The sequence below is a fragment of the Saccopteryx bilineata genome, chromosome 7, assembly GCF_036850765.1.
Source record: "Saccopteryx bilineata isolate mSacBil1 chromosome 7, mSacBil1_pri_phased_curated, whole genome shotgun sequence".
NCBI classification, from domain to species: Eukaryota; Metazoa; Chordata; class Mammalia; order Chiroptera; family Emballonuridae; genus Saccopteryx; species Saccopteryx bilineata.
Genome location: NC_089496.1, coordinates 56,108,113 through 56,132,112, shown reverse-complemented (window position 1 = coordinate 56,132,112; position 24,000 = coordinate 56,108,113). Strand labels below are relative to the sequence as shown.

The 24,000-nt window shown below is 59.6% G+C and overlaps 1 protein-coding gene across 5 annotated transcripts in view; it reads left to right on the top strand.

Annotated features, from left to right (window-relative positions):
- IKZF1 (IKAROS family zinc finger 1) overlaps positions 1-24,000 on the top strand; it is a 107,230-nt gene that overhangs the window by 69,175 nt on the left and 14,055 nt on the right. For 4 of the 5 annotated variants that reach the window (XM_066238638.1, XM_066238636.1, XM_066238637.1 and 1 more), the window contains 4 exons: positions 3,419-3,679; positions 9,993-10,160; positions 14,636-14,761; positions 22,107-22,241. In XM_066238638.1, the coding sequence (XP_066094735.1) occupies positions 3,419-3,679; positions 9,993-10,160; positions 14,636-14,761; positions 22,107-22,241 (690 nt within the window). The remainder of the gene's footprint in view (positions 1-3,418; positions 3,680-9,992; positions 10,161-14,635; positions 14,762-22,106; positions 22,242-24,000) is intronic. The other variant, XM_066238640.1, reaches the window with a different exon arrangement.

The window sequence follows — 24,000 nt, the reverse complement described above, 5'->3', positions numbered from 1 at the left end:
GCTTGCCACCAGCTAGACCCCCAAAAGCCTTTTCCGCACTCACACAAATGAAGCCGAGACCCCCACCCCGAGCTGGCGCATCAGCACGTGCGCGTTGACGTGTGCACGTGTGTCTGCGAGGGATCGGGTCCGTGTTCGCCACTCAGTGGGGTAGATTTGTGCCCTGACATCTGTCGTCTGCGAAAATAATAAACAAGTTGCCTAAATTCTCGTTCCGGCCGGACGAGAGACCGTTTTCATAGCCGCCATCCTCGGTGGGCAGAGACTGCCCGTCTCCTGTGCGGCCAGCAGCGGTCAGCACCTGTCCATCACAGGGGTGAGAGGACCTTCCCCGTTTTAGGGAGGATTCACACGGGCGTGAATGGGACACGGCCCACGGCTGACAGGGTTACCTGCCGTGCTCTCAGCCGTGCCCCCACCCCAGTCTCAGCAGCCACCCTTACCCGCGCTTAGTCCCCGGAGACGTTTCTGGGCACAGGGAGGCCGAGACTCGGTCCCCAGAGTGTGAGCGAGCTTGCAGCTCTGACTCCTGCTTCACGACGCGTGTGGCGTTCGCTCAGGCAGACCCCGCCCCCGCCCAGTTCCCACCGCTTACGCTTCCTCGTCCTCGGTGGTCTCGGGGTCATTCAGAGGCCGCTCTCGTGCCTGTTAAGCCCCTGTTTGCTTCGTGACGGCTCTCGGACACGGTGTCCCCTGGCAGTCGTGAGAGGGTCCCTCGCTCACGAGCCCCTGCTCTCCCGGCTGGGGGACCTCTGTGCTGTGACGGGGACGTCTGTGCCTGCTTTTCCTCACGGTCCTCCCCCCGTCCTGACGCGGGGTCCCCTGCGGCACAGGCAGCCTGCCTCTATCACAGCGTGTGCTCCTGGTGTCCGAGACCAGGCATCCCCCCACCACTCCCGTGCTGTCCTGCTCTGCTGTGCCCCCCACTGCCACCAACCACACAAGCCACGGAGCGGAGCACACCATGTGGGGGGTGGCCCAGAGCAAGGGGGTGTTTCTGACAGATGCGGCCAGCCCTCTGCCGACGTGGACCTCTGGGAAGGCCAGAGTTGCTTCCTTTAACGGGTGGGAGGGGATGACCCCCCACTGTCCGTCCGAGGGCCTCCGTCTCCCGGCCGCAGGTCCAGCAGGGTCTCGCCCCGCTTTGGAGAACTGGCCGCACCCACACCCTCCCCTGCTCCGCTGTGCCCTGGGGTCCCCGTCTCAGTTTAAAAGCCACAGATGAGGGTTAGAAACCGTCTCAGGTCTAGGTCAGAGGTCTCGGTGCTTTCTGGTTGCGTCCCCCGAGCAGACACTGGCGGGCAGTGAGACCAGGGCGTGAGGTCGCTTCCTCCTGGTGAGACTCACGGCACGCGCCCGGTGCCAGGGCTTCCAGGCAGCGGGGAGGTCACGGGGCACCGGGAGCGCCCGCGCCTCGTACACGCCACCTCCTGGCCCGGCCCGTCTCCTTACTCGCTGAGCGGGTAGAACTGGGTCCCTTGTCTGGCGGCTGGGCAGGGTCGGCAGGAGGCAGCAGGGACACAGGGTCCCTCTGAGCCCCGGTCTCTGCAATCGTGCGGACTCCCACCTGTGGAGACTCGGGTGATGCCAGGATCTCACGGGGAGAGCCGCCCCGTTACTTCCGGGGTCTCAGAGTCCCTGTGGCCCATTAGCGGTGGCCAGTCTTCCAGCTGGTTCATCCCACTGGCTGGCTGTGCATAAAGCCGGGTGGGACAGTGGTTAGGGATGTGGGTGTGGGGGCCGGGCGTCTGTGGCCCCTGCCAGGGCGGCCGCTTGGGAGCTGTGTGACCTTATGCCTCTCTGTGGCTGGGCTTCTTCCCTTGTAAAATAGGACGATGACCGCGCCTCCCATACAGGGTTGCTGTAAGGGTCAAAGGCCACGGTGCAATCACAGGGCTGCGAGTCTGGCATAGGTAAATGCCGTGACATTACTGGGGTGAGGTGGGGCCCCCCGACACGCTGGTTCTGCTGGGAAGCTGGGAATGTGCTTCCACTGGCCCAGTTACGGTGCTGAGCTCATTTCTCAGATGGTCACCCAGCAGAGCCCCACGGTGTTCCTGCTGGACCACCACAGTGACCCTGGATGTCAGAGTCAGGGCTCTAGACTTCCAAACCCAGGGGACGCACCTGATAAAATACTGAACTCGGTTGATGGTTGGAAACGGCGGTTCTCAGACTTGAGGGCACATCAGCGGCCCCTGTTGGGTCCAGCCCAGAGCTGCTGGCTCAGTGGGTCTGGGATGGACCCCAGGACTTGCTGTTCTCACCGGTTCTCAGGGGGGCGTGGGTGCGGCCGACCCAGGGGCCTCACTCGGAGAACAGCCAATTCTGAACCTTCGCCAAAGACGTGGCCGTCATCATCGTCATCATCATCTGTCTCACCAGTTGCTTTCCTCCGCGAAGTTTACCTCCCGCTCGTACGAATGGGGGGAGACAGGGGGAGACAGTGGCTTTCGGGGTGACTGGTCATGACGGGGTTGGCGGTCATCCACTCCCCAGCAGTTCATCTCTCAGAAGAATGCAAACAAAAGGCCTCTCAGTTTCTTTACCAAGAAAAATATGTGATGATTAATTAAAATAGTGAAAATAACTACCCAGAATGTGACTGAAAGGGCAGGACAGTTACGGTGTTGATCAACCCCCCCCCACACACACACACACACACGTCGATTTCTCTTTGAAACACGAGTGAGTCGCGGTCTCTTCAATTCGCAAGGACCCCCGACGGGCCCTCCGGCCGCCGGGACAGATCTGAGATCGTGGCTCTTTAGCGCTGAGCCTCCATGACCACCGCAGGATAAAGGGCAGTTGGCACGGTCACCTCCCAGGGAAACAAACAGGAGCCCTGTCGGGAGCCTGTGGTCAGAGGTCTGAGCGTGCGCGCGTCCGCGGGGTCCCGTCCCCACGCTGACGAATACACGGGACACGGGAAGGCCGCACGAGGGAGGGGGAGGGGCCTCTCAAGCTTGATAAGAATCGGCGCGAGATTCCCCCAAACAGAGTCCCAGCCCCGGGAGAGCTGGTGCTGCGATCAGTCCTCACCATGTTGGGGAGAGGGCGCAGGATCAGGCCTCCGGTGACCCCAGAGGTGCCACGAGGCTGTCACTGCGGATCCGGGGACCCCCTGTCTGCTTGGAGCGAGCCCCCCCCCCCCGCTCTAATGCGGGAGTTCAGGAATACCTTCTTCACACGCGTGCAGAAAGGGCCAGTGGGACCTGCGGAGAGGGTGGGCGGGTCATCCCCACGCCCCCTGCGCCCCGGGCGTTGGCGGCGCCCCCTCCCCCAGCCCCGCCCCCGGCAGTGGAAGCCCCTGCTGAGAACCTCTGCCCGGGAGGGCGCTCTGGGCTCCCGCCTGCTGTGTTGCTCTTGCTCTGTTTTCTGCGATGACACTGAGTGGCCCCTGTGTTGTGTCTTTCAGCCGGTAATGTTAAAGTAGAGACTCAGAGTGATGAAGAGAATGGGCGTGCCTGTGAGGTGAATGGGGAAGCATGTGCCCAGGACTTGCGCGTGCTCGGCGCCCCGGGAGAGGACATGAATGGCTCCCACGGTGGCCCGGGCGGCAGAGCTCTGTCGGGAGCTGGCGGCATCCGACTTCCTAACGGCAAACTAAAGTGTGATGTCTGTGGGATCGTTTGCATCGGCCCCAATGTGCTCATGGTCCACAAGAGAAGCCACACCGGTAAGACCCGGCGGCGTGCCTCCCTGCGGGGGCCTCGGCGGAGGTGCAGGGGCGCAGCCGGAGGGCGTGTCCGTCCGCTCGGTGGGCGGGGCCACGGAGGCGCCAGGTCGTTGGGGGGGGGGGGCGGGCGGGCGTGCGTCCTTCTCCAGACACGGACACGGGAAGGGGGCTTCCGGCATGGTGACCACTTCGACCCGGGAGGTCAGGGCAGTCCCCAGGAGAGCGGGCATCCTCAGAGGCAAGGCGGTGCTGTGGACGGCCGGGAGCTGGGGGTGGGGGTGGGGGTGGCACCCTCTGGGGGGGGGCAGCGGGTGCTGTTAGGTTGCATGTGCCAAGCGGTCCCCCCAGATAAAACCAAACCAGACGGGAAGAGATGAACACACCAGCAGGGACACCCCACGCTGCTCACCGAGGCACCCACCAGAGTCCGCCCTGCGTGGTTTAAATTCACATAGAAAGGGCTGGATTCCTGGAAACATGAGCAGGTGGTGGAATACCAGCAAATCGTTATCTTGCAGAAAGAGTTCGAGTCCGGTTTCAGACGGCCGACCCTCCCAGCAGAGGACACCCCGGACACGATGACGGGTTGTCAGTGGTTTTTCACGTCAAAATGGGTTTAAAAAAATATTATACCCCAACGCCCTGTCTGTTGGAGGCTTTGAGGTGTAAGAGAATGTAACAGCCCGTGTCCAAAAGTAGAGAAATGAGGACAGACTGTCCGGTGACCGCGACAAGGTTGTCGCCTTGGGGAGGGAGAGGGAGAGTCTGGGCTCTGCCCCCCGGGTCCTGGGGATCAGCCAGTCACCTGTTTCCACCGGGACTGACCTGTCACCACTAATGGCACCGGACAGTCTGCAGAGTCCCCCCCCCCGCTAACGGGGTGCATTTTACCTGTGACTGCGTGCATCACCGATTGTTTGAAGAGGAGCTTGATTCTCCTGCCATAAAGGTTAGCACAACAATACGTCACCCACTCTAGTGGCCACCGGAAGGCGGACAGGCCACACAGAGGGCGGACAGGCTGTGGGGACAGGCAGAGTCCAGCAGGTAACTCAGGGAGGGAGGGAGTCTCTGGAGAGTCCAGCCCATTGAGGAGTCCCGACCGGGAAGGAAGCAGGCGTTCTGAACACTCCACGGGCAGGAAAGCAGGGGTCATCAGGACAAGGAGATTTCTGTGGCGTTGTGACGTTTATACTCGAATCAGGGCAGTATCTATTCTAAAACGATGTCTTCCACATGTAGCAGTGCCTCTGTGGGGGGTGGGGAGAATGTAAATTATGTTTTATTTTCAATAAGCATTCGTGTTCTGTGTAAAAAAAAAAAAAAAAAAAAAAAGCCTGACCAGGCAGTGGCACAGTGGTGGATGGAGCGTCGGACTGGGATGTGGAGGACCCAGGTTCAGGACCCCGAGGTCTCCAGCTTGAGTGCGGGCTCATCTGATTTGAGCAAGGCTCACCAGCTTGGACCCAAGATCGCTGGCTCCAGTGGGGGGTTACTCGGTCTGCAGAAGCCCCCGGTCAAGGCACATATGAGGGGGTAATCAATGAATTCAATGAATAACTAAGATGTCGCAATGTACAACAAAAAACTAATGATTGATGCTTCTCATCTCTCCGTTCCTGTTTGTCTGTCCCTGTCTATCCCTCACTCTGACTCTCTCTCTGTCTCTGTAAAAAAAAGAAAAAATGTATCTTCTAAAATTGAGCACACTCTGCTCTTCCCGCTGGGCCCCTTCCCCTCAAGTTAGCCAGTGAAACAGACCCATCCACCCCGCTGTGAGGGAAGCACCCAGACCGTCCACCTGCCCTCCCCGCTTTGGAGCGAGGTGGAAATTAACAGTGAAGGTGGGTCCCCTCATGCCAGACGCTCCATGGAATGCACAGTACAGGGACCGTGCCGGGACGCCCCCGAGGCAGGAGGACCCCCCACAGATGAGTTACCTCCCTGCCGGTACAGCGAGAATCCTCTTAGATCAGCGTTTGAGGTACAAATCGAATCCTGGCATGCTAAACCGCCCAAATAGAACGGCTCCTGCCCCGATCAAGGGAATAATTGCACTTCATGAAGAAGCCTGCCCAGTGGGGCTCTGAGGAGCAGGACGGCGGCCAGCCATCCACCTCCCCCCACAGGCGGGGCGGCAGTGAAGGGCCGAGTCCTTCGCTTGCAGAACAAGACGTCCCAGGAACAGGAGCTTAGCTGCCGGCAGTTTTATGGTTCCTGCGTTGTCTTTAAAAAAAAAAGGGGAAAAAAAAAGGCTGAAACAGGAAACTCACGGACGGCCTCCCCTGTGTGTTCCACCTGCACAGAGCGGGCGGTCACCGGTAGCCACGGCATTACATCGGCAAAGTGGGCGTGGTCCCGGGACAAGCGAGAAAAGGTTCCCTGCTCCTGGGGCCTGAGTAGAATGTGCTAGAAAAGGCCCACTTCGCTGGTCACCGGCCCTGCCCTGGATTCTCTAGGTTTGTGCGTTTCTAGAGCGGCGCCTGTCCCGGGAGAAGACCCTCGGCATCCGTCACTCAGGGCTCCTGGGAAAATGCGGAGTCCGGTTCAGCCCCGGCGGACGCCCAGGGGCTGCGCTGGGACCCTGAGCCTCCATAGATGGCCGCTGAGGAGCGGACTGTCAATGTGACGGGTCACAGGGCCCTTCATCCGGGAGCCGAGGTGCATGCCCCCCCCCCCACCCTCCAGGAGCCAGGTCTCACACCTGCCCTTGACCGAGGTGCCCGTGTGCCTGAGTGAACTGCCGGTCTCACCGGCTCTCTCCCACGGTCCGGCCTGCACCTGGGTCACCTCCGCAGGGCGGCGCCTCGATGCCCCGTCTATACGGTTTATTGAGACCCGCATGTCACTGCCTGAGTTTTGTTGCTGTTCCAATATTTTTAAATGCAAGTGTGCAACAGCCATGTCTCCCCTGCAGCACCCCAGGTCCGGGTGAGCATTGGGGGGCCGGAGGGGGTGGGAGAGACACGCAGTGCAGGAGAAACCTCCCACCCACCCACCCACCCGTACCCACGCCACGGGGCCGCAAGGTTATTCCACATGGTGGGGTTTTTAACAAGAAGGGTCCAGAAAAGTGCCCAAATTATGTCGACAGCACAGCCTCCGCTCACTCTGTTCCCGGCTGGGGGGTATCCGGGCGGCCCAGCAGATTTACCTCACTTCCCGCAATTCGGTGTATTTTTTAAATTCGCCTTCTCCTGAGACACTGCAGAGGTTTTATAATGTAGCATCCAGGAGTACCTTCCCTGTCTGTCTCTCTTTTTTTTACCCAGTGAAGTGATTAAAGGGGGCTCAAACATTCTTAGAGTGACTGAGGTGTCAGAGTAACTTTGGAATTACGGATATGACCGTCCTCGTCCCGGGGGCGTGCAGGGAAGCGGGACCTTGGGGAACCCTGAGCTGACTTAACTGCAGTGAGCAAGCCGTCCACCTGCAGGACACACGGGGCCAACCTGGGCCAGCAGAACACACGGGGCCAACCTGGGCCAGCAGGGCAGCCCACAGACACGGTGCGTGTTCCGTCGGCTGATGCCAGGGCCTGGCCCCTCTCCGCTGACCCCTGCGGAGGGAGAGAGGTGACCTGAAGTCCAGCGCTCTGCGCTGTCACTCTGGGAGTGCGCTCTCCGAGAGGCCCAGGCCTCGTGCGAGGCGTCCACGCAGCACGGGCGGCCGGGAAGAACTATGTGGATTTCTGGGAAGGCTTGCGTGCGGGCGGGGCTGAGACGTCAGACATGGCAGGCACCCAAGCACCGGTGACTCAGACCAGAAGTCAGACTTCACTCGTGAAGAAACGGCCGCCTCTCTCTCCTTCCTGCCCTGTTCCGCAGACAGGGGGACACGGGGTCCGCGGTCCGTCCTTCCTGTCCCCGCCGAGACGCTGGCTCCCCCGCCGGGTCCCACCTGGCCTTGCCCCTTGCGCCCTGCAGACTTCCTGAGCTCTGGGGCCTCCTCCGCTGCCAGGGGCTCTGGCTTGGGGACGTGCACACACACGTGTGTCACCAGGTGTGTCCCACGTCCGTGTCACAAGCATTTCTGTGGCATGAGACCTCCCTACGGACTGGCTTTCAGAACCCCCAATCTCAGGGCCACCCCCGCTTCTCTCTCCTGGGAGTCAGACACGTACATTCCCACGCGCGTGTGCGAGGAGGGCCCGGGGGTGTTTCTAACGGGCCGTGGGGTGGGCTCTTCCTCTTCCACGCCTCAGGGCTGCCCGGCCACCCCCCTTTTCCCTGCCTCGTGGGCTGCTGACCGGACGCTCTGAGGAGTTCGCTGACCCTCGGGTTCCCGCCCGCTGTACGTCGGCCCTTTCTCAGCTCGGCCGGGTCCGGTCCTGGGGAGATTCGGGCAAACACCGGCGCGTCCCCGTCAGTGTCAGGGCCCCTGCAGCCGGTCCGAAATCGAGTACCGTCGTGACGTCACGTGCGTTTTTGCAGCAGCACCTGTCCCCCGGCTCCTCAGAGATAAAAAGGACGATCTTGGCGGAGTTCAGGTGCCCACACGGCCCCTGCGTTAAAACCGGGGTCGCTTTTCCTGGACCCGACAGACTGCGATGGTGCAGCCCCTTTTAATCAGTGGTGTCTTGTTTGCCAAACGCATACGAATCGATTCTGGGGAGACAGTGAAAGACACATGTTCCCCTGTTCTTTTTTTTTTTTTTTTTTTTTGTATTTTTCTGAAGCTGGAAACGGGGAGAAACAGTCAGACTCCCGCATGTGCCCGACCGGGATCCACCCAGCACGCCCACCAGGGGCGACGCTCTGCCCACCAGGGGACGATGCTCTGCCCCTCCGGGGCGTCGCTCTGCCGTGACCAGAGCCACTCTAGCTCCTGGGGCAGAGGCCAAGGACCCATCCCCAGTGCCTGGGGCCATCTTTGCTCCAATGGAGCCTTGGCTGTGGGAGGGGAAGAGAGAGACAGGGAGGAAGGAGGGGGGGTGGAGAAGCAAATGGGCGCTTCTCCTGTGTGCCCTGGCCGGGAATCGAACCCGGGTCCCCCGCACGCCAGGCCGACGCTCTACCGCTGAGCCAACCGGCCAGGGCCTTTAATTGTTCTTAAGAAGCATATTTTCCTGATCTCTCAGCACCAGATACTCTGGTCCCATAGAGCAATTCTTCTAAAACAAAACTGACAAACATTTGTTTTTGAGAGGGCTGTCTAGTTACTTAAAAGTGACCGATACCTACCTCCCCTCCCCCTTGGAAGTGAGCGTTAAATGACGTGTCTGTCCACTACCCTGAACTCCAAGCCCTGTGACTGCCCTGTGGGATAGTCTTCACAGATGTCCCCCTTTCAGCCCCCGGTCAGGTCCCATCTGCAGGGGTGCGTGCTGCCACACGCGGCCGGCCGAGGCGGGGCGGGTCCCTGGTCACCACCTGGATAACCACACCCCCTACCCCCCCCCCCGGGAGAGAGTGCCTAGTGATACCTAAACCACACTTAGGGTATCTGTGGCGAGAACATCGCTTCTCTCGTGTGGACACGCCCGGTTGCAGCGTGAAGGTTTTTAGGGTGCGCGAGGAAAGCTGGGAGGGGGGCGTGATGGGTGAGTTGGGGGGCGGGGGGCTGCCCAGACCACAGGGATACTCGGGATATTTTAGACGGCAGAGTTTCTCTCTCACTTTCTTCACTTTTCCGCTCCGTTCCGCTCCGCCCTCCCCGCGCGCTGTCTGTCTCCCTTCCCGACCCGCCCCGTGTCGGGACAGACAGGTAATGGGGAAGAAATTGAAAGGGAAATGCAGGAGGATGTAAATGAAAAGAAGTTATTATAACTGTTATAATGAACTGCCTTTCATTTAAATATAAGAATGTAACGCTGAAATGAACTTGTGATCCTGAAATGCATTTTTAATGAGTTTCCTTTTTTATTTTGCTGCTTCAGTGGCATATTTTAAAGACCCTTTTGAAAAAAGCCGCATTAAAAGCTTCCCCCACCAAATGCCACAACACGCAGAATTGGATATTGGTTTATTCCAAAACTGCTGATCAGGAAGAGTGGCTCTTCATCACAAAATGTTGCAGTCACTTTATTTAAATGAGTTTGAATTTGCATTGTGATGCGCCGTTCTGATTTAGGAGGGGAGAGGGGAAAAAAAAATTAGATTTTCAGATCAAATTGACCCGACCAGCGAAGCGTTAAGGGAACTGGCAGGTTCAGTCGGAAAGCCTCCTGGGCCTCCTGGTCTGCATCCAAACCTGCCGCCGGCGGAAGCCACCGGGGCCGCGGGAAACAACTTTCTTGCCAACGTCCCCCCCACCCCAGGTCGGGGGTCGGGGGTCGGCCGCGCTCACGACTCCCCGTCTCTCCCCCCCCCAGGCGAGCGGCCCTTCCAGTGTAACCAGTGCGGGGCCTCCTTCACGCAGAAAGGGAACCTGCTTCGGCACATCAAGCTGCACTCGGGGGAGAAGCCCTTCAAGTGTCACCTGTGCAACTACGCCTGCCGCCGGAGGGACGCCCTCACGGGCCACCTGCGCACGCACTCCGGTAGGTGCTCGCTCCGGGCGGGCGGGCGGGCGGGCGCAGGCCGGGGCTCGGGGACCCGCAGGCCGCCCCTGCCCTTGGTGTTGTGTCAGCCAGGGAGCCTCGTCTGTCTGCTGGGTGGCCCGGTCCCCGGGCGCAGCCCTCTGTTGGGCGTGGGCACCCCGATGACTGGGATGGTGTCCGGGGTCCCGCCATCCTGGGTTTCCCCCCCCGGGGGACCCCTGGGTAGTGGATGGAGGGAAAACTCACACGCTAGTCCCCCCTTAGGTGGGGCGTTTCAGCAGAGGCCTCTGGTCCCCCTCGGTCGGGTAAGCGGGCCCTGCGAGAGGGCTCTGCAGCCGACCTTCACGGGCGTCAGGCTGATGCCCAGAAAAGCCCCACACACACACACACACACGCACACTGCGTTTCTTCGTGGTGACTGTGGAGCCGCACGCATTGCTGGGCCGCGCAGAGCACGTCACAGTGGTCACTGCAGAGACAGGTGACGCCTCCTCAGGGCCTGTCCTGGCCGGAGGACACGCCCCTCCCGAGGGCACGCTGCCCCCACTGGGCCCGAGTGGAACTCACACAGCGGGAGCCGGCCATACCTCAGCCGGAGGGGCCCGTCCCAGATTGCGGGGAACGCGCCCCGTAACCTGGTGCCGGCCGAGTCACTGAGCACGAACCCCCCCCAGCCCCCCCAACCTGGTGGCCCCCTGATCTCCCCGGTCAGAGGAGGAAGGTGCAAGCCTGCATGGTGTTACTGAGTCCGGCGGGAGGACTTGGGGCAGGAGGTGACAGACCCTCACCCCTGCCCACACGCATGGACTCCCCCCCCCCAAACCACCCTGTCTCCGTGGCCCCTGTCACGCGGGCTGCTGGGGGACAGGAAGACGTTTCAGACCAGTGTCCCCAGGGCAGCACGACTCGGAGGTGCCTCCCCTCAGAGCAGGGACGCTCTGTCCCCGGGAAGGTTGTCCTGGGCTCAGGCCTCCTCCTTCCCAGACACCAAGAGTGCACTTAGTGTCCGATTCCAGAAGCCTCTGGCTGTGCCCACGTCTCTGTCACCCACGGGCCGAGCGCCCCGGGGGCACCATTCTCCAGCGGGGAGACACAAGGACCAAGCGTAAAAGCACCAGTGCTTCCCACCTGCTGTGACAGGGTGTCCGAAGAGGAGGGGGCGGGAGCTCAGAGAGGGGGTGGCCGGTCTCGGGGGCGGGAGCTCAGAGAGGGGGTGGCGGTCTCGGGGGCGGGAGCTCAGAGAGGGGGTGGCGGTCTCGGGGGCGGGAGACGGCAGGAGAGCCTCCAGGAGGAAGAAGGTCCAGGTGGGAAGGCGAGTTTCTAACGTTTCCTTTATGAGACATTCCATCTGAATGTGTGCGGTTCTGTCCGCGAGCCCAGAAAGGGGCCCGGGCTGCGGGTTAGCACAAGTGGTGGGGAACTTGTCATCCTCCTCCTGCAAGGGGCACCTGCAAGAGTTTGTGCAGCGGCAAGGGGGCAGGGCCGGCCAGCGTCCTGGCCTCCTGCTGGTCAGCCACGCCATCCCCTCTCCATCCGGACTTCCTTCCTTCCTGCTTGTGAACGTGGAGGTAGCCCCCGAAACGCTCCTCGTTATGAACCCGTGAGGATGATTGGGGTGAGGGTCTTCCAGTCTTCCAAGAAAGGAGCCGTACGAAGCCAAGGAGGTCCTTCCTCTCTGCACAGTGGGCAGGCCAGACAGAGAGGCCAGGGCCACCACGCCCTCCCCCGTCAGGGACAGGGCGTGTGCTGAGGGCCGGGGAGGCTGTCGCTGCCCTGGGCAGGAAGCGCCCGGGCGTGCCTCAAAGTGGGGCAGTGACAGTGTGAGACTGAGTGGGTTTTCTTCCATGTTTCCACGTGTCAGTAATGAGAGGCGTGTGTCTCCCATGTGGAGGTGAAGATGTGCAGGGACAGGAAGGACCAACAGGGCCCATGTCAGCTTCAGATGGGGCCCTGAGCGGTCTGCGTACAGGCGACGGAGGCCCGAGGACCTTGGCAGACGTTACTTGTCAGGTGCCACGTGGGCATCAGCACAGGCGACCGTGACCCAGCATGGGGTCCGCGGAAGGCACAGCATGGCCGCCCCACAGGCATCCTCAGCTCAGTGCCAGCCGTGTCACCGTCACCCCCCAGAGTGCTCCGGTGGGCAGCAGACGTCACTCCTGCATTCCCGCCAGCCCTAAAGGTGACAGTGGGGCCGCGCGCGCTCTCTCTCTCTCTCTCTTCCCGCTGTGACATGAGGAGCGTCTCACGCAGAACGTTAGAGGACTCTGCCTCCATGCTCGATTCGAGGCGTGGCCGCCGTGTCCAGCCCCGAGTGACCCGAGTCATTCTCCATGACAGGGCCAGGCTCTGGGCGGCTCGTTCTTCTTACGGGCCCCTCGATGAGCAAGTGGGTAACACTCCTGTGAGAAAGCTGTCTCTGACCCAGGGCTGCCGGAGACTCGAATGTCTTACAGGTGCTGTTGACACACAGCTCCTGGCGGGGGAAAAAAAAAGAAAGAAAGAAGTGATTCACATTCACTTTCCCTAAAATGAGACGAAGACCTCAGTCCGTGTCCGCAAACTCACAGGCGGCCACGTTCTAACCCGTTGTGAAATGGCCCCTCCCCATTCTGCCAAAACACCTTCCGGCTCATAGCTTCCCCAACAGCTGCTGGTGGCCTGAGGTTCCCAAGATCAACCTGTCAGGGGCGATGTACCCTGTGGGGTGGCACAGTGATGCAGTGTCCCATGCTGATAACAGGAGGGGCTTGGGCGGTCCGGCAGGCGAGGAAGGAACCCCCCCCCCCCGCCTTCTTTACCGTTCTCTTTGGAAGTTGCCAGATTAGCCAGAGATTTTCTTTCTTGAAGAACATTGGGCGGTGCTCCAAGGCAGTTTTCAGTTCTGTTGTTTGCAGTGAACGTATTCTCTCAAGTTTCCGAGTTACAATCAATCACACACTCAGAAAAATAAATAAATAAAAATGGGTATTCGGGCACCATGCCGTAGATACAGGAATTCGCTAAAATTATAGCTTCTTCAGGAAGGGACATTGAGGAGTTACCTCTATAAGTCCATCAGTTTCAAAAGGGAAGCACTCAATAGAATGTGGAGTTTTAGGCCACGTGGCATATTTCAGTGTTGCTTCCCTAATGTTAGGGATACAACACCTCCAGATACAAAGGTCCCTGTCTTCCTCTATTAAATTTAGTTTCAGAACTCAGACTCTCTGTGTTTGTCCTTCGTTTTCTTTGAACCATCGCTCCTGGGCACCCGAGGAAGAGACTGAAACCAAGACGCGCTTCGGTTCAACTCTCTCACCAGACGCCCCTCTTCGGCGGGGTGTCAGTTTTTTACACGATAACTCTCAAGTCTGTAACGTCGAACGCTGTCACGAGGAAGGAGAAGATGCTGCTGACCACAGAATGGAAACTCCCAGTCTTGACACACGTGATTGAAGATCCTTTCATCCATCCCGTCCCTTAAAATGCTGTGTGAAGTCTGCAAACTCTCCTACGCTTCCACGCAGTAAAACTCAGGAAAACCCCGGTCGGCTCCTTGTACAGGACTGGATGGCTCAATACAGTCTCCGCCAGCCCTCTGCGGCCTTTAAATTTTAATTTTAATCCATGTTAAAGTTGAACAACGTGAAGACGTCAGTCCTCAGTGCCATTAGCTACATATATATATATATATATATATATATATATATAAACTTCCCATGCCCATCAGCCATGGCTCTTCTTTCTCTGGAGGAAGTTCTGTTGGTCAGGACTGGTCTAGAAGCCACCCCACCCCACGGTTCTTTGGGGAGGGGGCGGGGGAAGAACCTCTTTCTAAGTTAGAGCAAGAAAATTGCGTTTTGGAAAGTCACTGCTCACGGCATTGAAGATAGTGACCTTTGTGGTTTCTCAGAGACCTCCAAGTGTCAGCTTGCTCCCCTGGACTGGGACTTACTTCGTTGGTTGCGTTAGATCCAGCACCACGGTCTTGCCCGACCTGTCCCCAACGCAGACGCGGACGAGAGCGCTTCCGGGGGTGGGGGTGGAGGGGTTGAATCCGTGTGGTACCCAGCCAGCCTACGTCCTTCCTTCCTTCCTCCCACCTCTGCCCGGGGGACCCAGCCACGCTGTAGCCCTGCGGTGGGTGGTTCAGGCCCTCCGGGGTTGAGCAGGACAGCTGTGGTGGTCAGGAGCGGGGACAAAGGACGGAGGAGTCCAGACCCACCCACGTTGTCCGTGCGATCAGGCAAACTCCTCGCTCGGTGTTGCCATTTTTAAAGTCAGCAGTCACCTTGGCCAGGTCTGTGACGAGGCTTTGAGCTCTCAAGGGGAGAGTTCTGGTTGTTGTTTTTTTTTTTTTGGGGGGGGGGTTTAGGGGTTTTTTGTTTGTTTGTTTGTTTTGACCTTTTGGTAATAAGTGTGTTGCATGCGTTCCCCTCCCACGTAAGGCCGGTGTTTAATGGGGGTCTTGAACTCCATTCTGTTTTCTGCAGTTGGTAAACCTCACAAATGTGGATATTGTGGCCGAAGCTATAAGCAGCGCAGCTCTTTAGAGGAACATAAAGAGCGTTGCCACAACTACTTGCAAACCATGGGCCTCCCAGGCACGCTGTACCCAGGTAAGCGCCACCCACCTGAGCCCGGGTGCCCGCCCGCCGGCCACCCGCCCGCCCACCGGGACCCAGGGAAGGCTGGCCACTGAGACAACCCGGCTCCTCCTCTCCCCCAAGGGGGCTCGACCTTTAATACCCGTCCCTCTCAAAATCGGGGGAGTCGCTTCTAAGATACCAGTGACCCCTGACAGTTTGGGTTTGTTTTTTGTTTGTTTGTTTTTTGTGTTTTTTTTGAAACCTGGAGTATCGATTGTTTCCTTATGCCTGGTCATCAAGACAGGATGTGAAGTCTTTTTTTTTTTTTGTATTTTTCTGAAGCTAGAAAGGGGAGAAACAGTAAGACAGACTCCCGCATGCGCCCAACCGGGATCCACCCGGCACGCCCACCAGGGTCGATGCTCTGCCCCTCCGGGGCGATGCTCTGCAGCGACCAGAGCCACAGCGCCTGGGGCAGAGGCCAAGGAGCCATCCCCAGCGCCCGGGCCATCTTTGCTCCAATGGAGCCTCGGCTGCGGGAGGGGAAGAGAGAGACAGAGAGGAAGGAAGGGGGGGGTGAAGAAGCAAATGGGCGCCTCTCCTATGTGCCCTGGCCGAGAATCGAACCCGGGTCCCCTGCACGCCAGGCCGATGCTCTACCGCTGAGCCAACTGGCCAGGGCCAGGATGTGAAGTCTTGTTGGAAAAAAAAAAATGTTTTCCTAAAGTTTGTCCGGTGAGAGCGTCAGGCTGAGGGCAGTCACGGGTGTGGGTGCCGGCCGGGGATGCGAGGGCGAGTTTGATTTCACCCCGAGAGCCCGCAGTGTGGCCCCGTCACGGGGCTCGGGCAGCCTCTTCCTCGTGGACGCGGGGCTTCCTGCCACCTGGCGCCTCCTCTGGAGCACGGTGACTCCGGCGTGAGATAATTTAACAAGAAAGGCGTTGGAGACAGCGACACAGACGGGGCGGAGTTTACTCGGAAGGACGGCAGTGTCAGAAAAGGCACCTTCCAGTTCCCTGGAGAGGGAAGAAGTCATGACTAGCTCGCCCGAAGGTGCCTGGTTCGGGGCTTGACCGCCGGACAGTCGCTGGGCCGAGGGGCAGCGGCCGTGGGAGCAGCCGGGAGCTTACGGCTCTGTTCGGCGTCCTGACCTCAGTGGACGGCTCGTAAAGGAAATACAGCGGGGGACGCATGATTTATTTTTGTTTAATTTTCATTGATTATTGTATTTTATTTTTTCAATCATGGTAGATCAAACATATAAGACTCAAGATCATAGCCGTTGCTTGTGGACGGTTCAGGGGCACCAGGACAGGCAGGGGTCACGGCAGGCAGGGGAGAGGGTCCCATGAGGAGGAAAGTCCCGGGTCTCGGCACCGGGGTGCAGCGCGTGACAGCGCACAGGCCTCCCCGGAGCCGTTTCCCCGCTGCCCAGCAGGTCTCAGCCTGGGGTGGACGGTTGCTGCGTCCACGCCTTGCTCTTCTCACCTGTAAAATGGGCAGATTCTGTGGGATGCGTCCATCGGAGTCTGAGGCGCGTTTCCAGAGAGGAGAGTTCCCGCGGGCCGGTGAAAGAAGGGAGCCCGATGTTACAAAACAGCAACACTGTACCCCAAGGTAGGCATCAAAGGAGGCAAAACAGCAACACTGTTCCCCAAGGTGGGCAACAAAGGAGGCAAAACAGCAACACTGTACCCCAAGGTGGGCAACAAAGGAGGCAAAACAGCAACACTGTACCCCAAGGTGGGCAACAAAGGAGGCAAAACAGCAACACTGTACCCCAAGGTGGCAACAAAGGAGGCAAAGACGATGTGCGCTCCTTTAAAACACAACGTAAATGCCCAGATATTGTGTTTTTTCTACAGAAAAAGAAAATGTAATGGATCTTAGAGATAAGTGCAGCTGATTAATGTTTAAATAGCCATTTATCTTCTCAGCCAATGTCTACCAAGGACTTGCTGTCTCTAATACCAAGCCTGATTAAATCCAGTAATAAGAATTTCCCTTTAACACCCTGCACACGGAATGGGGAACACCCCGCGAGCGAGACAGGCACGGAATACGTTGGCTTCTCCACTGTCCTCACTGATGAAGAAATGGCCGCCTGGTCCCAGCATAGTGGGACCGTCCCCCAGATCCCGGGGACAAGCAGGTCTTCGCTCCGCCCGGGCCCGGGGTTCAGCGTCCAGTTCTGTGTCTTTGGTTGAATGTGACTCTTACGTGGCAGGGATACCTCCTGCCCGGCCAGCCACACAGGAAGAAAGAGGAGAGGGGGGACAGGTGTGACAGCGTGGAGTGCCTGTGTGTGCACACACTTGCCTGGACGCACAAGGACAGGTCACCAAAATACTGCCACCAGGCACCTAGCGCCTGTCACCAATGTTGATAAGCTGACATGTCAGTGGCACACACACACACACACACACACACACGTATATATTAAATATCGCCCTATGGCCAGAAGCAATCCATCCAGTCCTAAAATGCTCATAAATCAGTAACCTTTGGCGCTCCGGTTGTTCAGAATACAGCGATGTGCTGGGGAGAGAAGAAGTCTTCTCGTCTTCTCCCGGGGCGGGTGCAGGGGAAGGAACTCGGGAAGTCCTTCGAGCAGCGGTTCTCAACCTGTGGGTTGCGACCCCGGCGGGGTCGCCTAAAGCCATCGGAAAATACATAACGCATATCAGGTATTTACATTTCGAATCGTAACTGTAGCAGAATTACAGTTATGAAGTAGCCACCAAAATTATTTTTTGGTTTGGGGTCACGGCAACGTGAGGAACTGGATTGCAGGGTCACGGCATGAGAAAGGTTGAGAACCACCACCTTAGAGAGAGGCATTCTGACACAAGTCCCCCAGGGCAGCGTCAGGGACAGGAGTGTGGACAGTGGGCTGGGCCGGGGGATTCTGGCCGCTCAGTGTTGCTGTGTCCTCCGGCCTCTCCCCGCTCCTGTCGGCCGCACGCCCCCCGAGACCAGCGCCCAGCAGTGTCCAGATGGACGGCCACACCAGCTCTTAGCTCCCCTTAGCTGGGGGTGTGCTTCTGGATGAGATCCAAACAGACCTCAGCTTCCAGGAGAAGATGAATTTGTACGCCGATGGTGTCTTTGCGTCAAACAGCGTTTGGGTCATCTGTTAACAACTTCTTAACGTCTGTATGGCACGCGACAGTTTCCCTCGAGCCTTAGGTGCACACGTGGCGTTGCAAGACCTTAGGCAGAGTGGGCAGCGACCGGGAGCTGTGGGCCGAGTGTCCCTCGCTGTGGCAACGCGGAAGGTCAGAGGGGAAGGTCAGAGGGGAAGCCCGGCGTGCTGTGGCCCCAGGGCCCTGCTCTCGGAGTAGGATGGACACCGAGGGACGCCCGTTAGCCCCACAGGTCAAAGGTGTGATCGGTGACATTGAACTTCAGGACTTGACCTGCATCCCTCCTAGAAATCAGAGTATTTGTGTTTGCCCGTTTCATAAGAAACACACACTGTCTGATGTGAAAAACTACATATACTGTGACAACAGCCACTTTGAAATACACATGATCAAAGCGGCATTCGTGATGTTGCAATGAAGATGTGAAACAACTAGGAAAAAAAATAACCTTAGCAGGTAACGCGCAAGTCGTGAGGAAGAACGCTTCGGAGGCGAGAAAGAGAAGGTGGCTGGTGCCGGGGTGGGGGCGGGGGTGGGGGTGGGGGTGGGCACAGCATGTGTATGTCTGCGTCTCCCCAGTCCAGGCGTGGCTTAACCTCGGGTGGCTTTGGACATCTCATTGGAACCTGGAAACCGTATATCGTGAAGTATCATATACCCGGAAAAGTCAGTGAGGGGTTGGCCGTGTTGTGAAAGAACAGTAACTTTGTTGCCGTGTTAAGATGTAGCCGTCGTCGTCCGGGACTCCTTGAAGAGTAGACGGGTCAGGAATGGGGACAGATGAGCTTCGCAGAGACCCCGGGACAGATCTGTAGTGGGATTTACAGGATTTACAGGGACTTTTCAGACGCTGCGTGAGAAGAATCGATTCTCTCTCCGGAGGGCGGTCAGTTTACATTTTCAGCTCCGCATCCGTGAGGATAAATTGCAGGGAGAGGGAAGAGTTCGATTTCCAAAATATCCCACCATAAAAACACTAACTAGAACAGTGGTCTCCAACCCCCACGCCGCGGACCGGTACTGGTCCGTGGGCCATTTGGTACTGGTCTGCAGAGAAAGAATAAATAACTTACATTATTTCTGTTCTATTTATATTTAAGTAAGTCTGAACGATGTTTATTTTTTTAAAATGACCAGATTCCCTCTGTTACATCCGTCTAAGACTCACTCTTGACGCTTGTCTCGGTCACGTGATACACTTATCCGTCCCACCCTAAAGGCCGGTCCGTGAAAATATTTTCTGACATTAAACCGGTCCGTGGCCCAAAAACAGGTTGGGGACCACTGGTCTAGAACCACTGTGAGAGGAAGCAGGAGGCAGAGCTGCAGCCGCAGTTGTGGAAAGAAAGAGACTCCGTGAGAAAAACAAAGGTGGGCTGGAAAGTACCCCCCACAGCCACCGCCGCTGCCACCGCCCCGAGGTGTCCGGCCCTGAGGTGTCCGGCCCCGAGGTGTCCGGCCCCGAGGTGTCCGGCCCCGAGGTGTCCGGCCCTGAGGTGTCCTGTCCCGAGGTGTCCAGTCCCGAGGTGCCCGATCCTGAGGAGTCTGGTCCCGAGGTGTCCGGCCCCGAGGTGTCCGGTCCCGAGGTGTCCAGTCCCGAGGTGCCCGATCCTGAGGAGTCTGGTCCCGAGGTGTCCGGCCCCGAGGTGTCCGGCCCCGAGGTGTCCAGTCTCTAGGTGTCCGGCCCCGAGGTGTCCGGCCCCGGGGTGTCCGGCCCCGGGGTGTCCGGCCCCGGGGTGTCCGGCCCCGGGGTGTCCGGCCTCTAGGTGTCCGGCCCCGAGGTGTCCTGTCCCCGAGGTGTCCGGCCCCGAGGTGCCCGGCCCCGAGGTGCCCGGTCCCGAGGTGCCCGGTCCCGAGGAGTCCGGCCCCGAGGTGTCCGGCCCCGAGGTGTCCGGCCCCGGGGTGTCCGGCCCCGGGGTGTCCGGCCTCTAGGTGTCCGGCCCCGAGGTGTCCTGTCCCCGAGGTGTCCGGCCCCGAGGTGTCCGGCCCCGAGGTGTCCGGCCCCGAGGTGTCCTGTCCCCGAGGTGTCCGGCCCCGAGGTGTCCTGTCCCCGAGGTGTCCGGCCCCGAGGTGTCCGGCCCCGAGGTGTCCTGTCCCCGAGGTGTCCGGTCCCGAGGTGTCCGGCCCCGAGGTGTCCGGCCCCGAGGTGTCCGGCCCCGAGGTGTCCCGTCCCCGAGGTGTCCGGCCCCCGAGGTGTCCCGTCCCCGAGGTGTCCGGTCCCGAGGTGTCCGGTCCCGAGGTGTCCGGCCCCGAGGTTTCCGGTCCCGAGGTGTCCGGCCCCGAGGTGTCCAGTCCCGAGGTGTCCAGTCCCGAGGTGTCCGGCCCCGAGGTGTCCAGTCCCAAGGTGTCCGGCCCCGAGGTGTCCGGTCCCGAGGTGTCCCGTCCCCGAGGTGTCCGGTCCCGAGGTGTCCCGTCCCCGAGGTGTCCGGCCCCGAGGTGCCCGATCCTGAGGAGTCTGGTCCCGAGGTGTCCCGTCCCCAAGGTGTCCGGTCCCGAGGTGCCCGATCCTGAGGAGTCTGGTCCCGAGGTGTCCAGTCCCAAGGTGTCCGGCCCCGAGGTTTCCGGTCCCGAGGTGTCCAGTCCCGAGGTGTCCGGCCCCGAGGTGTCCCGTCCCGAGGTGCCCGATCCTGAGGAGTCTGGTCCCGAGGTGTCCAGTCCCGAGGTGTCCGGCCCCGAGGTGTCCGGTCCCGAGGTGTCCCGTCCCCGAGGTGTCCAGTCCCGAGGTGCCCGATCCTGAGGAGTCTGGTCCCGAGGTGTCCGGTCCTGAGGAGTCTGGTCCCGAGGTGTCCAGTCCCGAGGTGTCCAGTCCCAAGGTGTCCGGCCCCGAGGTGTCCGGCCCCGAGGTGTCCAGTCCCGAGGTGTCCAGTCCCAAGGTGTCCGGCCCCGAGGTGTCCCGTCCCCGAGGTGTCCGGTCCCGAGGTGTCCAGTCCCGAGGTGTCCGGCCCCGAGGTGTCCAGTCCCGAGGTGTCCAGTCCCGAGGTGCCCGATCCTGAGGAGTCTGGTCCCGAGGTGTCCAGTCCCGAGGTGTCCCGTCCCCGAGGTGTCCGGCCCCGAGGTGCCCGATCCTGAGGAGTCTGGTCCCGAGGTGTCCAGTCCCGAGGTGTCCCGTCCCCGAGGTGTCCGGCCCCGAGGTGCCCGATCCTGAGGAGTCTGGTCCCGAGGTGTCCCGTCCCCAAGGTGTCCGGTCCCGAGGTGCCCGATCCTGAGGAGTCTGGCGAGGTGTCCTGTCCCTGAGGTGTCCGGTCCCGAGGTGTCCAGTCCCGAGGTGTCCAGTCCCAAGGTGTCCGGCCCCGAGGTTTCCGGTCCCGAGGTGTCCAGTCCCGAGGTGTCCCGTCCCCGAGGTGTCCAGTCCCGAGGTGTCCCGTCCCCGAGGTGTCCAGTCCCGAGGTGTCCCGTCCCCGAGGTGTCCAGTCCCGAGGTGTCCCGTCCCCGAGGTGTCCAGTCCCGAGGTGTCTGGCCCCGAGGTGTCCGGTCCCGAGGTGTCCGGCCCCGAGGTGTCCGGTCCCGAGGTGTCCCGTCCCCGAGGTGTCCAGTCCCGAGGTGTCCAGTCCCGAGGTGCCCGATCCTGAGGAGTCTGGTCCCGAGGTGTCCAGTCCCAAGATGTCCGGCCCCGAGGTGTCCGGTCCCGAGGTGTCCCGTCCCCGAGGTGCCCGATCCTGAGGAGTCTGGTCCCGGGGTGTCTGGTCCCGAGGTGTTTGGTCCCAAGCTATCCGGCCCCGAGGTGTCCGGCCCCGAGGTGTCTGGTCCTGGGGTGTCCGCAGTTTGTGGGCGTCCTTTGGTTTTCCTGAGTGTGCTGAGCTCAGGGTCAGGTGCTCAGGATTCTCTCCCCGTGGTGCCCGGGGACGGAGCTGGACCCTTATTTGGGTCGTCGCTGGCTCTGAGAGGACTTCCATTCTCAGAGGTCTGATGTCAGGACTGACTGAGCTGGTGCGTTCAGGAGTATCTGAAGAGTTAAGAGGATGTGTCCCAGGGACACGATTCATCACAGTCCACTCGGCCTTGGGTCTTGGGCGAGGGGGTCCTGGGCAGTCGGCAGGTGTCTCTAGCAGGTGGCTCTGGTCAGCTCTGCCCGCCTGCCAGGATTGTGGGGGGGGGGGATTAGAAATAAGCCCCTCCGAGGACCCGGCTTGGGCAGGCGTTGAACACGTGTCAGGTTAACACCGGAGGCGACTGAATCCTTTCCCCGCAAGCGTTTCTGAACGGGCCTCTCTCCCTGTCTTTGACTTTAGTCATTAAAGAAGAAACTAACCACAGTGAAATGGCCGAAGACCTGTGCAAGACAGGAGCTGAGAGGTCCCTCGTGCTGGACAGGCTGGCGAGCAACGTCGCCAAACGGAAGAGCTGTATGCCGCAGAAGTTTGTTGGTAAGAGCCAAACGTTTGCTGTCTCTTAAAAAAAAATAAGACAGTTGGATGGGTGTTTTAGACTTTCAGACGCAGGTGGTGATTAGTTGAGGGTAGGAGAAAGAAAGGGTGTTTTTTTGTTGTTGTTTTGTTTTTTTAGAAAGCAAAAAATGGGCAAGCTTAACATTTCTTAAATATCTTGGCATTTTTTTCCCAGTGGGCCTGGACAATGTGACAGATTTTCCCCCAGGAGTTTTGTTGGGTTTTTTTCCCCTAGACATGAGGTTGCCGTCTCCTGGGAGTGGTGGGAGCTGCCTGTGGACACTTCGTGGGCTCCGGGGGTGGTGGGTGCGTGTGCACAGGGTCATGGGTGTGGGCGTGGCTCGGCCAGAGGCCCCCACACACAGCCCAGACGCCCTCACCTGAGCTGACGCGGTCCATTTTCAACACGAAGCTCCCACTGCCCCGGAAATGGGCTGCTTTGAGGGTGTCACAGGCAGACGCGCGCGGCGCCTGGCCCAGAGGGGACGTGCCCGGGGGAGAGGGACACAGCCCCCCGGTGGTTATGTTCACAGGCGACTCGCCACCTGTGATAGGTGTTGTGAGGGCTCAACAGCAGCCTCTCCTCCGGGAGCCTGCTGTCCAGTATGGATGACAGACAGACAGACAGACAGATGCGGGCGTAGCCAGCGTCCGGGTGGGACGCGGAAGGGTGGGAGGGAGGGCCCGGGCAGGTGTGAGAGTGTGGGTGCCCCAGGGTCCCAGGCCCACCTGAGGTTGCGGCCACAGCCACACACAGGAACACGGTCCCCTGCGTGAAATCGTTTGACCTCCCGGCCTTGGGTTTACTCTACGCCAGGGGTCCTCAAACTACGGCCCACGAGCAGCATGCGGCCCCCTGAGGCCATTTATCCGGCCCTTACTGCACTTCCAGAAGGGGCACCTCTTTCATTGGTGGTCAGTGAGAGGAGCATAGTTCCCATGGAAATACTGGTCAGTTTGTTGATTTAAATTTACTTGTTCTTTATTTTAAATATTGTATTTGTTCCCGTTTTGTTTTTTTACTTTAAAATAAGGTATGTGCAGTGTGCATAGGGATTTGTTCATAGTTTTTTTTTTTATAGTCTGGCCCTCCAATGGTCTGAGGGACAGTGAACTGGCCCCCTGTGTAAAAAGTTTGGGGACCCCTGCTCTAAGCATCTCACAGGCTCTCGTGGTCGTCATAAAGGAACGCCAGGGGTGTGAGTGCATTGGGCATCTGTTCAGTATGAAAACCAGATGTTTTCCCTGGGAGGGTGTGAGACAGAGGACCCTGGCCGGAGGGGGGTGGAGTCCTGTCCGGGAAGGGGGCTCAGGACACGCTCCTGCAGCCGACAGTGACCCTGATGGAGGCAGAGTAAGGCTGAGCCGCCCCTCCCCCCCCCCCCCCCCCGCTGCTGAGGGCGGGCCAGTGGGAGAGGGTTCTCAGCAGACAGATAAAAACAAAGAGAGGTGGGGGGTGGGGGTGGGGGCGGGACGTGTGAGACACTGTCGGGGCGCAGCCATGGTCTGGGTAGCCCCTGTCCCTCAGGGGAACAGTAAAAATAAAGGCCCCGTGAGCTCTGGCCGTGCGATAAGGCCTTGAAGGCCAAGGTGAGAAAATAGCCTAATTCAACAGGACAAAGCTTTGACGTGTCATGAACACTGCGTCAGCCCAGGGACTCCGTGAAGGAAACCGTGAGTCATGGGGACTCCGGTGCAGGGGACTCCGGTGCAGGGGACTCCGGTGCAGGCTCTGCCC